The sequence below is a fragment of the Drosophila mojavensis genome, unplaced genomic scaffold (genome assembly GCF_018153725.1).
Source record: "Drosophila mojavensis isolate 15081-1352.22 unplaced genomic scaffold, ASM1815372v1 contig_36, whole genome shotgun sequence".
NCBI classification, from domain to species: Eukaryota; Metazoa; Arthropoda; class Insecta; order Diptera; family Drosophilidae; genus Drosophila; species Drosophila mojavensis.
In genome coordinates this window covers 4916180-4931492 of record NW_025318858.1, presented here as the reverse complement: position 1 = coordinate 4931492, position 15313 = coordinate 4916180, and the positions used below count along the sequence as shown (strand labels likewise).

Below are 15313 nucleotides of genomic sequence, written 5' to 3'. Positions count from 1 at the left end.
TTGTTGTTGTTGTTGTTGTTGCTGTTGTTAAGTCAAAAAGCAATTTTATGACAGTCGAAGGCGGTCGGAGGCGAAAGGTAGCTAAAGTTGAAGTCAACCATAAAGCGCACCTGTTCATGTGTGGCAGGCAAACACACACACAGGCGCACACCCACACACACATACTCACCTGTACATACACCTGTGTACAGAGAGATAGAGCACCTGGCTACAATTTGCTACGTGCTGAATGCGCTGCTGTAAACTATTTTTGCTTGTTGCCAAAATTTATTGCAGCTCCCAGCAGTTGGTGTTGTTATTGTTGTTATTATACTCTGCAGCCAATTGAAAATGAGTTGAGCAGAGGGTATATTGGTTTACGGATTAAAGTGTATGATGCAGGCTAAAATTTGTCTGTGCTCCATGCACTATATGAGAGCTGCAGATTTATAGAAGAAACTACGTAGAGATCCGTACAGATGCTGTTGATTCTTCCATGCTGAGGCTTGCTTCAAATCATCGATAATCAATCTAATCTTTACAAAATGCATTTCAGACTTCGATTTAGCTCATTCAAACAGTTCTCAGCCTCAATCGATTCAACTTCCTCCATTCCCACTTTGGTATTGTAGGGTATTCGCTAGTCGAGCACTTGGAATCGCAGCCTCTTTCTACTTATTGTTGCTGCTAAACGGAACAGGCAGCATTTCTCTTTAGGATCTATGGCTTAGTGTTTGGAGCTACAACAAATGAGTTTAATCACCTTGTGAAAGTGGCGAGCGACCGAGTGTTTGCCGAAATTGAGATGCACATCCGGTTCGGCCATGGTTGACATAGTTTTGGCTGCTGCTGCTGCTCTTTAATTGAAGTGTTGCTTAAACACACACACACACACACACACACCCACACATATACACAAAGGCAAAAAACTTAAATTGCTGTGAAATTGTCTGAAACTGGAGGAAGACACTCGCTAAAATGCCGCACAGAGTACGAGACAAAAATGGCAAACGTTTGCTTGTTTGCCTGTTTGCCACTTGCTTTCACGCTTAAACACTTTGCGCAACGCTGGTGGGTGGGAGGCGGCGGGGCGTGGCTTGGCGCAAGTTGTCTGCAGTGCAAGTTGCAACATTTATGGCATCGGCTGCGCTCTTCTTAACTGCTCTGCTCTGCCCTGCTGTGGAGGGGCACTTGGCGCGCAATGCTTTGACCGAGAGAGAACCGGGTGACAAGCCAGCGCCGCTTTGTGGCTGTCAAGTGGCTTTCTCTCTGTCGCACTGTCTCACTATCTCACTCTCTCTCTCTCTCTCTTACTGGGTATAGACTTTTTTCGGCTGCCCGACTTTGACTCCACACATAAGTGCACTTCTCAGACGCCCACTCGAGATGGGAAGTGTGCGGGCGCGAATCTGCCTGAATGCCACAAAGTTGCATCCGAGCCAGTCGCCGTAGCTTCGCAGCGGAAAGTAAGCTGCTTAAAGTTGCCAGCGCATTGACTAGATCAGCTACTTACGAGAAGTTGCCAAAGGTACAGGAATTTTCTCTGAAAAATATAAATCAAAAGCCGAATCATATTGTAATTAAAATGGCTTAGTGCATGACATATATTGACTCTAGGAGCAGAACTTATTTTTTTTTTTTTTTTTTTAGAAAGATTCGCTTTACAATTTTTGTTTAACTATTATAAAGAGGAAATCTGAGAAAGTTCTTGACAAGACTTGAAAAGATACTAGAATCAAGGTATTAGCCCTTCTGATTCCAGAGATCCAAGAAGGCCGACGAGGGTGAATCAATTCGAGTCAATATCTATATACATATAACTGTTGGCTTTTGGAGAAATTTATAATACTTTCCATCTCTATATTCACATTTAAAACTGTTGATTGAGATTCACATACAAAAAATAGAATCATGGGATTGTTTTCTTCCTTCCTTATACTTTCTCTAAAAAATACATATTATTACATGATCATTGAAATCGGCACATTATATATCAATTAATATCTAAATGGAAATTAATAATTAATATTTATATATAAAAAACTAATTATTAATATCTTACTGTTATAATAGTTAGCTAAAGGCTTCAATAATTAGCCCATGCTTTTATTTTATGTTTTTTAAATTTTCTATTCACAGTACAATGAAAAGAGTAAATTAAATAAAAATAAAAAATAAATAAAAAATACATATATATTAAGCAAATTTAATACCTCTCAAATATTGAAAGTCAATTAAAATAGGAAAATCGCATTTGCTAATAGCCAAAAATAAAAAAAAGTCGCGAGCATCAGCGCACAAAGGCTGCAGCAAAAGTTGCATGAACAATTTAAAAGCAAAAAGTTAACACAAACACACACAGACAGCCACACGCACACACACACACCCGTCCACATAGGCACACACTCACACAAAAAGAGACATCGATGCGGCTGTTAAATTTTCCAAACCTTTAGCTTTTTTTTTTTTTTTTGTCACCGATACTGATATATGAGCTATCCCCACATACTCTCGCACACACACACACTCACAGACTTTCTAAACTACTTAAAATATTTTGTTGAAGCTCAGCAGAAGCAAAAGCAATGAAAGCCCAAAAGTTAAGCCGGGCTCCCTTCATTGCCGCTCACACCGCGCGACCGCCGCTCGCTGCTGTCGAACGGCGCTTCAAACGATTTTCAAGCGATTTTGCAAAAAGTGAGCAAACGAGTGTATCGTTTTCATATGCCAACAAACCACACACACACACACACACATTGTATATGTATATATATATATATGCATGTATCTTTCACTTTCCTGCATGCGGCAATGAACCGTAAAACCGTAAAATGTTATGTTCTGAAAATCTGAAATTTTTAGCGCGCTTCAAAGCGTTGCTCAGTCCGTCGTGGCCATGTTTCCCGACTCCTGATGCCGCCGTCTCCTGTTGCCGCCTCCTGCTGCCGTCTGCTGCTGCTGCTACCGTTGCTGCCTGCCAATAATGTGCCAGTGGCTGTGGCATCCACAGCTGAATGTTGACTAGGTAGCTATCCTAGACGTTGAGTGAAAGGGATGTGTGCTGCTGTATCATGGAGTCTCTATCATATGCTATCTCTCTTTTTCACTCTCTCTCTCCCTCTCTCGCTCTGATTGCATGTGATAGATTGAAAACTAATGAAACTCTATCTGTCTAAAATGTGCATAAAGCATATGAGGTATGTCGTATTGGCATTCTATTTGCATTTGCATCGACTAACAATAATATAAATATTTGTGTCCCTATATCATTTTCAATGGAAATAATGTCTTTTCTATTTGGGCATTTCATTTTATGTTGTTTATAGATATTTATGTATAGGAAAATGTTAAGTTTAAGAATGCTCTTATTTAAAAAATTAAATAAATAATTAAATACAAAAAAAAAAAAAAAAAAAATAAAATAAATAAATAAATAAATACCACACACAATTTTTATTAAATTATAGAATCAGAAAATAATATGTATATTGCTTTAATTTTCGCTATTATTAATGTTTTCTTTATTCTATTCTCACTTAGTGAATTTATCAGTCTGCCAACAATTAAATTCATCAATCAATCAGTCTATCAATTAGTCAATAAATCAGCGTATTGGTCATTCTTTCAGTCAGTCCAATAGTCAGTCAATAAGCCATCAGACAATCTGTCAATCAATTCGACAATTAGTCAGTCAATTAGTTAATTTACCGATCGATCAGTCGATTAGGTAATTCAATTCAGTCAGTCAATCAATCAGTCAAACAGTCAATCTATCAGGCAATCAATCAGTCCAACAGTCAATCAGTCAAACAACCTATCAGTTAATCGATCGGTCAGTCCATTAGTCAGTTAGTCATAAGTCAATCAGCTCATCAGTCAGTCAGTCAATCAATCAGTCCAACAGTCAATCAGTAAAAACAACCTATCAGTTAATCGATTGGTCAGTCCATTAGTCAGTTAGTCATAAGTCAATCAGTTCATCAGTCAATCAATCAGTCATCCAACAAGTCAATCTACTAGTCTATCTGGCAGTCACTGAATAATGACTAATTTTTTTACATAAATCAGTTCATTAGTCATTCCATTAGTCAATCCTTCTGATAGTCAATCAGTCAATCAATTACTCAATAATTAAGTCAGTCATCTAGTCATCTAGTCGATTAATCATCAGTCAGTCCATTCGTCAGTTAATAAGTAAAGCAATCTGTCAGTCAGTTTGTCAATTAGTCAGTCTATAGATTAGTCACTTAGTCAGTTTATCAATCAGTCAAGCTTTTCATTTATTTTTTAATCCAACTTATCCAATTCTGAAGGGTATTTCTCTGCATTAGCTTTTCTTTATTTCACTTTGCTTCACACAGGCCGTCCTCAGGCATTCAAGCTCAGACTGATTTCAGTTCAATATAGTAAACCCCTGCTTCATGGCATGCACAGCTCGCACCTGCTTGGCTGCTCTGCATGGCCCAGGGCTGGCGCATGCAAAGCGTTTGGTCATGCAATTTAGGTCTTATCTTTGCTTTATTACCTTAGCCTTAGCCGCTCACGTGCCTCAGGTTCAATGGACTCGGAACTTTTGCAAATGTAGTTTCATTCCTGTGTATTAAGAAAAAATGTGTGTGATGTGTGTTGATGAATGTTGTGTTGCTATTGATACTGGGCAAAGCACTTAGGCTTTATGAATTCGTAATTCAACGTTTGAAAGATATTTGAAATCAGCAAGAGTTTCAGCTTAAAGAAAGGAAGGGACGTGGCTCGTGGTTGACGCACCCAAATGCACTCGAAGGCAAATCCCTTTGAGTGGAAAGGAAACGAAGCGAACCGCAGGGCAAGTTAGTTGGTTGCTTGCCTTCGCCTTCGCCTTCGCCTTCGCCTTCGCCAACTTTCAGAAAGCAACAGCCAGCACTTAATTTACGAATAAACGCGCATAATTTTATATCTATACAAGTCTTTCAGCCAACACCAGCAGCAGCAGCAGCAGGAGCAGGAGCAGGAGTAGCAGCAGGAGCAGCAGCAGCGCCAGCGTTGTCTAAGTTTTTGGCATATGAAAAGGTTGCCAACGTGGCGCGTTATAATAATTTTTCAAACGCATGTGCATATATATATGCTTGCGCGTGTGTGTGTGTGTGTGACTGTGTGCGTGCGAGTGTGAGTGTGTGGGTAGTTGAAAAGTTTTTAACCAATGTCTACTTGTGGCAGCCGCACAAAACTCCTCAAGGTGTGCCTGGCACGCAGCCCCGCCTGTCTGTCTGTCTGTCTGCTGGTCTTTTATGAAACTTCGTCTGTATGCTAAAAACTTAAGCTAAACTGGTCGCACACACACTCAGACACACACACACACGCGTGCATACTCACACACATGTATATCTACTTAGCTGCACCTGCACGCATGCGAAACCCTTTCGCATGTGCAAAAAGTTTTTGGCAAAGTTTTGCGTACCAAAAATTGTTGATGATGAAAATGCGCGAGAAGCGAAAGGCAAAATGGAGCCGAGGGATCTGCGGGCTGGCGGGGAGGCGGGCTGGCTGGGCTTACGCGTTGAACCGCAACCAAGTAAAACGCGAAAAGCACAAGCAACAACAACAACAGCAACAGTGAATGCCACAAATCAAGCAACAACAGCGTTAATAGCTTGCATACAAAACGCAAAAACAACAGAGCAGAGTGAGAGAGAAACGCATAATAAAAGTGTGGCCTAGAGTCGCATACTCTAAAAGCCTGATTATAGCTGCATTAATGCCTAAGTAAGGCACAATAATACAAAATATATATAGAAATGTGTTCATGGAGTGAAAGCAATCTGCGTTTGCTACTCTCAGCTATATTATTTATTAATTATTTTTAATTTCATTTCACTCGCTTGCTCTAACATTTTTATATGCGACCACATCTGCTCCTGAGTGAGTGATCGAGCTTTAATAGAAGCCTATATGAGGTAATGGTAATGCTGAAGACTTGTGGTGACTTAAAAATTAAATAAAAAATAAATAAAATAATATTTACAACACTCTAATACGATAATATTTAATAAATAATAAAATAAATATAAAATAAAATATATTAAGATTACTAGTAAACAACATTTATATTTTGAAAATATTTTCAAATTTAATATTTTTGATTGCCATTTATATTTTAATTTATTTTTAAACATTTATTTTATTTATTTTTTTTTAATTTTAAATTTGGGATCTTCTTATTCAACATATACATATAATAATGTTATAAAATATACTATAATATAAAATACTTTATATAAAATTTATAAATATTAAATACATATTTACATAAGTTTTTTAATGTATATTATTATTCTTAATTATATTTAAAAATATTTTTATATAATTATTTTATTTTATAAATTTTTTTGTAAACATATGCTGAAAAATATAATAAACATATTTATAATAAATTTTTCGCCAAACTTTAAGTTATGGTTTTATTTGTAATGAACAAAGTCTTAATTTCGAGTCCACATTTAAAGTATTAGCTGCGACTCTCTTAAGCTAGCAGAGCATTTGCAGTTCGCTGTTGGCCAATTGATTTCTAAATAAAACTTGACTTAGCTGCACTCGAGTGCGCTTCGTTCGCTTTTGTGGTGCCGTTGTGGTGCTTTGGCTTGTTTTCCGTGGATTTTTGCCTTGGGCTGGGGTTGCCGCTAGAGAGTTCCCTGCGGAGCAGAGTCACACACACCTTTTTGATACTTGACTGATAGACTTGTTGGATGTGCTGACAGCTTTGGTCGCGCTGCGAGAGTAGCTAAGACCCGGACTCAAGCCGCCAAACAACAGCCAACAGCCACCACCCGGCAGCCACCCGGCAACCACCCGGCAGCCACCCGGCCACCACCCCGTAACTGGCAGCTGCTCCAGTTAGCTAGGCTAGAGTGGTTTATGCCGCATAGTCGTATCAATTTCAATTTGATTGTATCCATCAGTCAATTAAAATCATTATGCAAAGCACACATAAACCAGCTGACATGCGCATATTCTGCATGCGAGTGGGGCAAATGGTGCCTGGCTGAGCCATCAGACGGCTGTCAGCGGTGACAGCGGCGCTGCGAGCCACGATTAAAATGGCCAAGACAAAAAATCAGAAAGAAAGACTCGTTGGACATGTGTCAGGCACAGCAAGAGGAGAATCAGCAACAGCAGCAACAGAAACGACAGCAGCAACTGTTGCTGATGGGACAAGCGACAAGCGACGTTAATTTCAACGTCAATTAGATGATGTTTACTGCACTTGCAACAAATTGACAAACTCAACTCGAGTCGGGCTCCTTTCGCTTCTCCTGTTCGTGTTTGGCAAATGAAAATCTAAAGCAAGCGGCAAGAAAACCGAGCAAGGGAAGTTCCTGTTGGCTGCTTAGTTGGTTTGCGGCCATGTTCAGTGCTGTTGACATTATCAAAAGTTGTGGCCAGGCCCCAGCTAAAAAGAAGGTAGTAGCAAATAAATAAGTTGGAAATCAGGCGAGTCATGACCGAAACGGAATAACGGCAAAAGGGATGCGAGAGCAGCGCGCACTGAACGCAAGTTAACATTGAAAAGGATTACAGCAGTTGCCCTCTGCTTCGCATTGCTGCCGATGTGTACGTGTGTGTGTGTGTGTGTGTGTGTGAGGGTGTGCGGAGGAGTGACATACAATGTTGCCCTTGGGTTCCGCATCGTTGGCCCTCGTTTTCATGATAATTTCCTTTCTTTTTTTTCTCCGCTTTCTGTGGACAGGTAAAAAGTCAAAGATTTGTGGTTCTCTTACTTTATAACTCTTGTTCCTTGTCTCTTGCTTTCGGCAGTTGGCAAATTGAAATTTGCATATTGATAAGCTAGGCAGCTGCCGCTAAATATGTGTAGCAGTCGTACTTGTGTGCGTGTGTGTGTGTGTGTGTGTGGGTGTCTATAATGTCTTAACAATCCTCAGCACAAAGTTCTTTTGCAAATTATGACATTTACGTACTAATTTCCTTCCTAAATGCGTTTCGGCGACAATGAGGCGAACGTAAAGGCCTCTCAGAGCCGCCTCGGCCTGCCCTCGACTTCACGTTAACTTAAGCCTTTTTCACAGCACTCACACATAAAGTTTTTGGCCTGCTGTGGAAGTCCAGGCGGAAGGAAATGAGAAAATTTTAAGTGAACTAGATTTTTGGTCTGTTTGCTGGCTTTGTTTGCGTTGGCCAGGCTGTCGGCCTGCCTGGCTGCCTGCTGCAGCGCCATTAAAAACAACTATGAACACATGTTCAGGTGCATGTATGTGCAGCCAGGTGCTCGATTTCTGTTTGCGGCCTGTGCGGAGCAGGTTACGTATACGCCGCATATGCCCCACCATAAGCATGCCGACCAACAGACAGACAGACATATACCTCAAAAGGGCCAGAACTAGCTTTAGACTAGCCTGGTGTTGAGCAGGAGCAGGAGCCGTGCTGCTGACTGACGTTCAGGCCCCAGCCAAGGATTAACCTTGCGACTGTGCGCTGCGGTGTGCCCAAAAATCGTTTGGCAAAGCCAAAAGAGCTAAGCTCGTGAAATGCAGCTGCTCTGCAAATGGTCAGGCTTATTAACTCGACCTGTGGCAATATACATACATACATTTACATATATGTATATATGTACGTGCATTTTAGCAAGTGCTTGGCGCCCTTAAAGGTTATTTAAGTTTTTGTGGCATATAAATCAGAATTGGCTTAGTCACTGGCCACACTCAGCCAGATATATAATATATATATGTATATGTATATGTATATATATATATATATCTATGCGAACTGCTCTTGCATTACGCAACATTTAGCAGAGCAGCTGCTCTGCATAATTTATTGGCCTGCGCAGGGTATTGAAGTGCAAATATTTGCTTAGCCTTCAATTAGCCAAACCGACCAGTTATTAAAATGCGCCAATGGCTAAGCTAATGATTGCTTAAATATCCTGTAAAAACCTCTGGCCCATGATCAATGATAAAGCTAAGCGCGAAACTTAAATTAACACTAAATTGACTAAATTTCATTTTCCCTTCAATTAACTTTAAAAGCAGGGTATCAGCTCGCCCATCAGCTCTCATTGTTCTTTGTGCTTTATGTGTGAGCTGCGTATTTACAAATTTATTTGCTTTTATCTACTGTGCGGCTGTGTTTTGCTCATTAATTTAGCAATTTGTATGCAAAATGCACACACATACCCAGCCCCTTGACGCTGCCACGCCCACTAAGCAATCGCCTCTGCTAACTGTCGCTGGCATTGTCTGTTGTAATTAGAATCGTGTTAATGAATTTCATTTGTTTGCCTGCCCGCCTGCCTGCCAGCCTGTCAACGTGTTCATTTCTTTTGCACTTTCGCCTTCGTTGCGTACGCGGCGTATGCGTAATAATTTCTATTCATTTATTTATTCATTTTTTACCGCCGCACAGAAACAGATCTTTTGTTGTCCACTGCCTGGCCTAGAGATAGTCATTTAAATTTTAATTACTTATAGGCCGCAGAAAAAAAAAAGAAAAAAAAAAAGGCGAGTTTTTGAATGCATTTAAATTGTGCATCCAAATGCGAAATTAAATTTGTTGCCATTCTCTTCTCTCTTTCTTTATTTGATTTTGTACTCATTTCAACTTTTTATTTGATATTTGCATTAATTTTATTTATTTTTTAACTCTGTCCTTGGCAATTAATTGTTTAATTTGGTTATTTATAAATTAATGATGTGTTTTTCATATGTCAATGCACATTTGCATTTGGCTTAATTTTAATTTTATTTTCATACCCTGCGCCCGTTGAAACTGGGAAATTAGGGTATACTGGTTTTGTTACTATGTATGTAACGGGCAGAGGGAGGCGTGGTAGAGCCCTGGTCCCCCTGCGCAGTTAGCAAAGCGCATGCGTGCGTATGTGTGTGCGTATCTGAGTTGTTTTCTATGTATGCAGTAAGAAGTCAATCCATTTTTGAAACATCAGTTCTGTGAAGAAGGGCTCAGGGGCTTCCGTAGTCGAGCAGTCGCAACTAGAACTTTCTTGCTCTTTATTCTATTTTATTTATTTTTTTAAATATTTATATTTTTTGTTTCGCTTCTTTAATTGCGTTTTAAATTACAAATATCGTTAAGCATTCATTTCAATTATGCAGATAAGCGCAAATGTAATGAAAGTTGAACAAGCGGATTAATGGCAAAGCGAGACAGCGAAAAAGGTGGCTTAAAGTCAATTTAATGAGTTATAAAATGCGTTAGTCCGTGACAGTTAGTGGCAATTTGATTGGACATCAATGAGCCACACAAAGAACGCTCCATTAAGCCGCTCAACTGCACAGCGGCCGCATTTAATTGTTAATTATTTGATACGAATCAGGGAGGCATTAACAAATCTATGGCTGGCATTATCCACATAAGAGCTTTAAATATACATATATAAAAATATATAAATAAATAATATATACAAAAAAATAAATAAATAAACCAACAAAAACAATAAATAAAAAAAAAAAATAAATAAAATACAATACAATACAATTCAATAAAATATATATTATCGATGTTAGAGTATTCTTTTTAATATATTAAACTATTCAAATAACTTAAAAAATATTAAAAAAATTTAAAATATAAACATTTTTAAAAATTATTATTTTCTAAATAAAAATAAAAAAATAAAATAAAATAAAAAATAAGACAATATAAATCAGAAGCCTTTTTTATTTATATATAAAAAAAAAATAAAAAATAAAATAAAAATAAAAATAAATATATAAAAAATGAGTGGTAATAAATATTGTACATACATATGTACATATATCCCAAAAGTATGAATTTAAATTTTAAAAAATAAATGAAATATTTATAAAGAAAAACAAACATCAACAACAGGCAAATTAAAGTTTTAAATAACTTATTTCTATGTAAATGGAAAACATAAAAAAAAGACAAAACTCGATTCATAACTCAGCTGACAATTTAATATAATTGATGGCAATTTCAGATAAAAGTCGATCAAAAATATTGATTTAATGTGTTTTGCAAAATGTCTGACACCTGACACTGTTTGGCAATGTGTTGCGATTGGAATTGCAAGTGGGATCGTCTATCGTATATCGTCGCTATGATACATTGCACAATTGCTCAATAGATGGGTTGTTCCGCTGCCAAAACGGGGCAAGAGAGCTGCACACGGCACAGACCAGTAATTACGTTTAACTTTACCTGCAAAATGATATGAAAAGAACGAGCTACGAGCTGAGAGCTACGGGTTGCGAGCTGCGAGCTGCGAGCTGCGAGCTGAACAAACAGCATGTGGCTCACATGACGATAACGACCGGGATAAGCAGGATACGGCACATTACGAAGGGGGCGCTAGAGCGAGAGGGCGATAGGCGAGCAGGGGTCTGCAAGGGGTGTATTAGGGTGGGAGATGAGGGCGAAACCCTGCTGTGCAGCTCAGCTCAGTGCTTCGCCCCATTGTTTGTTTGTTTTTTACAGCTGTGATTGAGGTGAAATTGCATATTTCTGTGCGCTTCTTTCATTTCATTTCATTGCATTTCATTTTGCGCAGCTCCAGACGCTTGCATGTGTGTATGTGTGTCTGTCTGTGTATGTGCTAGTCTGGAGTGTGTGTGGGTGTGTGTGAGCGTGCTCCCATAATAATAGCTAACGTTTTATTGAATGTCGTTACCGCTGCTCCCCATCGTCAAGCTGACTGCACTTGACCGAGTTGCTCACTTGCCTCCGCCCACGTTTATTGTGCAAATACTCGTAAATGTCAGCTAAGGCAAAGTCTCTACAATGGCCACCAATTGCAAACTAGGCAAATTGTTTGCTTGCTTGCTGCAATATAAATACAAAAGTTTAAAGCACAAGAGCTGCAGTAGCAATAAAAAAAAAGAGTTTGAGTGCAGAGATTGACGAGCCATCGATGAGGAGAACGAAAGAGTCAAACTTGCTATTATGTGTAGGGCAAAATAAAGGAATATCCTTATCTCTAAACTATGTGTACATACATGAGTGCAGTACGTTTAGCAGAGCTTGTAGTTTCCTAGAAAATAGAATATAGTTTTATTTTATACGTATGGCCCAGATACTTTATAATCAGCTTAAGCGTTGATCTTTGACTTAGCATAAATAGATAAAGCTGGAAATATTTATTTTTTTTAGTGATTTATTTATTTATTTTTTTCTTAGCATAGATTAATTTTATGGTCTTAACAAAAAATTTGATTACTAAACTGAGTGGAATATTCACAGTTGGGTGTACGATTTTCTATGAAAATCAAAACAATATAGTAGAGAATATATTTTATTATAAAATATTTTTTTAAAAATATTTTTGTAATAAAATAATTTTAATAAATTTAATAAAATAATAATTATAATATTCAAATTTAATTATAAAAATAATTAAATTAAATAAATACGTAAATTAATTCAAATAAATAAATTAACTATAGCAAAGTCCATGCTATTCAAATTGTGGTATTTTAACAATACATTTGATTCGTATAATATAATAAATATTCACATATTTATTATTGAAATTAATAATAAAATAAAAATATAAAATAATAAAAAAAATAATAAAAAGTATTCTCATTCAGTCTCATTTAATCACAGGGTATCTACCAGTCAGTTATTCCCCATTGACATTCACAAATTGTCAATTTGTCAAATTCCTCTCGATTGCCTTGTCAGCAGGCCGGCTCATAGCTGTCAGACATGAAGTGATATGTGTACAGACTTGGGTATTATTATCGGAGCAGTAAACAGACTGTGGCATTCACTCGTTTTTTCATATTCAGCTAAGCTAAGCTACCCCGTCAAGTATCGAGAAATCGAGCGTGTTTAACTTTATTGTACGGCCAGAGAATGCAAAACTTGATCAAGAGTCGCGCCGTCTTTGAGATATTGAAGAAGCCGCTGCCGGAGCTGCTGCGTTTCTACAGGGATAGCGAGAGCGATAGCGATTGCGAGGAAAGTTCCACAGATGCTGCAACAGCTGCACCAGAGACAACAGCAGCAGAGACAACAGCGGCAGCAGCAGCCGCAGCAGCTGCCGAGGCCGAGGCAGCCGCCAAGCTTAATGTGAATGCGAGCGTCTTTGTGCCGCGCTCGAAGGACATTGGGGATGCGCGCCTGGTCGATCTGAAGCGCCATTTCAAGGGCATGGACGTGCGCAAGCCAGTGGGCGAGCCCAAGCTCCTGCTGCCCTGGAAGGGCTTTCCCAAGCCGCAGAATGTGGAGCGTACCGTCAGACCGCGTACTTATCCGCAGGCAAAGCTGGCCACTCCAGTCATCCAGTCCGAATTCCCAGCAGCTCAACACAAAGAGCTCCAGACTGCTGTCATAGATGAGACGGAGAGCAAAGCGGAGGAGGCACGCCCACCGACTGCCGTGGTGGAGAAGGAGTCGACATGCGCGCCGCTGGCCTGCTCGCTGCCGAGCAATCGCAAGAAACCACTAAAGGACCGAGCCCTGATTAAACAATCCCTATCAGACGATAAGCGACGCGAGCAGGAGCGCAAGGTGGCCCTGGAGGCGCTCAAGCTGGTGGAGCAGCGGCGCATGCGCGAGCCGACTGAGCAGCCAGAGGTCATAGTTCATCTGACGCGCGCGCCCGTCGAGTTCACGCCGGAAGAGCGTGCACGCGTGGACCGTCTGCGCATCATCAAGCGGGAGCACATCGAGAACGTGCTGCGCGAGATGCGCGACGAGCGGGAGCTGAAGCAGCAGAAGGCCCAGGGTGTGCCGATCACTAGTCGCTACATATGCCTGAAGCGCAGCACACAGTCGAATGCCCAGCCAGAGCCGCAGCAGCCGCAGCCACTGCAGGCACTGCAACCACCGCAAGAAAAGCAACCACAGCAGCAACCACAGCAACGGCCACAGCAGCAATCAGAGCAACAGCCACAGCAGCAGCTCCAGCAGCCGCCTTTGCCCAGGCGCTATATACCCACAGTGAAGCAATGGGACGAGCGCTGCAAGGCCAAGGCCCATGAGGCAGCTGCCGGTGCCAACAAGGAGAACAGTACTCTGGCCAAGAATGGCAGCCGGTTCGAGGAGCATGCCAATCCACAGCGAGCCATGGGGCCGTCCAGTCAGGGCAACATAATGCCCAGCAAAGCAACGACCCAGAGTGGATCAGCAGTCAAGGATCGTGAGCTGTTCGTGCCGCGCTATTGGCCCCCGGCACCTATGGTGGCCAAGGGCGAGACGCGTCGTGGAAATCTAACCCATGCCCGCAATATAACACGCGCCTTTGCCAACTGCGGTCTGCTGCCCACGCCATCGGCCGCCTGGGAGCAGGAGAACGTCAAGCAGGAGTACGAGTCGCTGCCGAGCGCAGCGCAGAAGTCCGTGAAGCGCTACGGCATGGAGCAGCTGCTGAAGCTGGAGCCGCAGCCCCACAAACTGGAGAAGCCAATCATCGCTGAGCGCCTGGCCAAGCTTGGCTTTATGTGTGAATAGCAGCTGGTAGAAGCAGAGAGGAGAAGCCTTTGCGAGCCACTTCCTTCCCACCCACTGCAGCTCCCTCTCCCACTGTGTTTCGTTCTATGTGTATTAAGTTTGTTTGTTCTTGTTCTTGTTCTCGATTCGTTGCATTTCCTTAATGAGCCCTCACCGTTGGCCCAATGCATTTTATATCTTCCACAAGGAGCATCAGCAGGAATTGCAACACAATTATGATTAATAAAGAAAAGCCCATTTGCATCAAACTAAAATTAGACTCAACTTTGCTTTCACACTAGAAAAAATAAACTGAAGTAAATATACAATTATATTGAAAAAATTAGATAATCCATATTTAATTCATATTTAAAAATATATAAAATATGAGGGCATCATACAAATTTAATTTAAATACTTATATTAAAATATCAGTTAATAATATTAAATATTAAAAAATAAAAGAAAAGAGATTTTTTTTTGGAGGAAACTTAGCTTAACTCGACTTGGCTTTCAGACTTGAAAAAGGAAAGAAAGAGATTCATCCATATTTACTTTAAATATTAATTAATATTAATTTGTCAGAATTGCATACAATTATTTGTAATTTAAATTAAGGTTTTTTATAGTCAGAAATAAAATCGATTTTTTTGTTTCAAAGTTCGCTCAAAGAGACGCAAACCTAACTATTTTCATGGGATGATATTGCAGCACATGGAAGCCTGTCCTGGGTGGCAGGATGTGTGCACTTTCTGTGCTTTTGCTCTTGTTAAAAGGATTCATTAAATTGACGTCGCAGCAACAGCAACAGCAGCAGCAGTTGATGCATCTGAGCCACTCAGCTGACGGAAGCGGAAGCGGTGGCTGGGCGGGTGCCAAAGGACTGGCCATAACTTAAAAGGCAACCGGCACTGGCTCCTCGTGGCTG

At 40.2% G+C, this 15313-nt stretch overlaps 1 protein-coding gene across 1 annotated transcript; it reads left to right on the top strand.

The window, feature by feature from the left end:
• The first annotated feature begins 12650 nt into the window (after window positions 1-12650).
• On the top strand, window positions 12651-14660 carry LOC6576000 (bromodomain-containing protein DDB_G0280777). The gene has a single exon (XM_002001968.4). It carries the CDS (start codon window positions 12808-12810, stop codon window positions 14404-14406), a length of 1599 nt encoding a protein of 532 aa, XP_002002004.1. The 5' UTR covers window positions 12651-12807; the 3' UTR covers window positions 14407-14660.
• The last annotated feature ends 653 nt before the right edge of the window (window positions 14661-15313 follow it).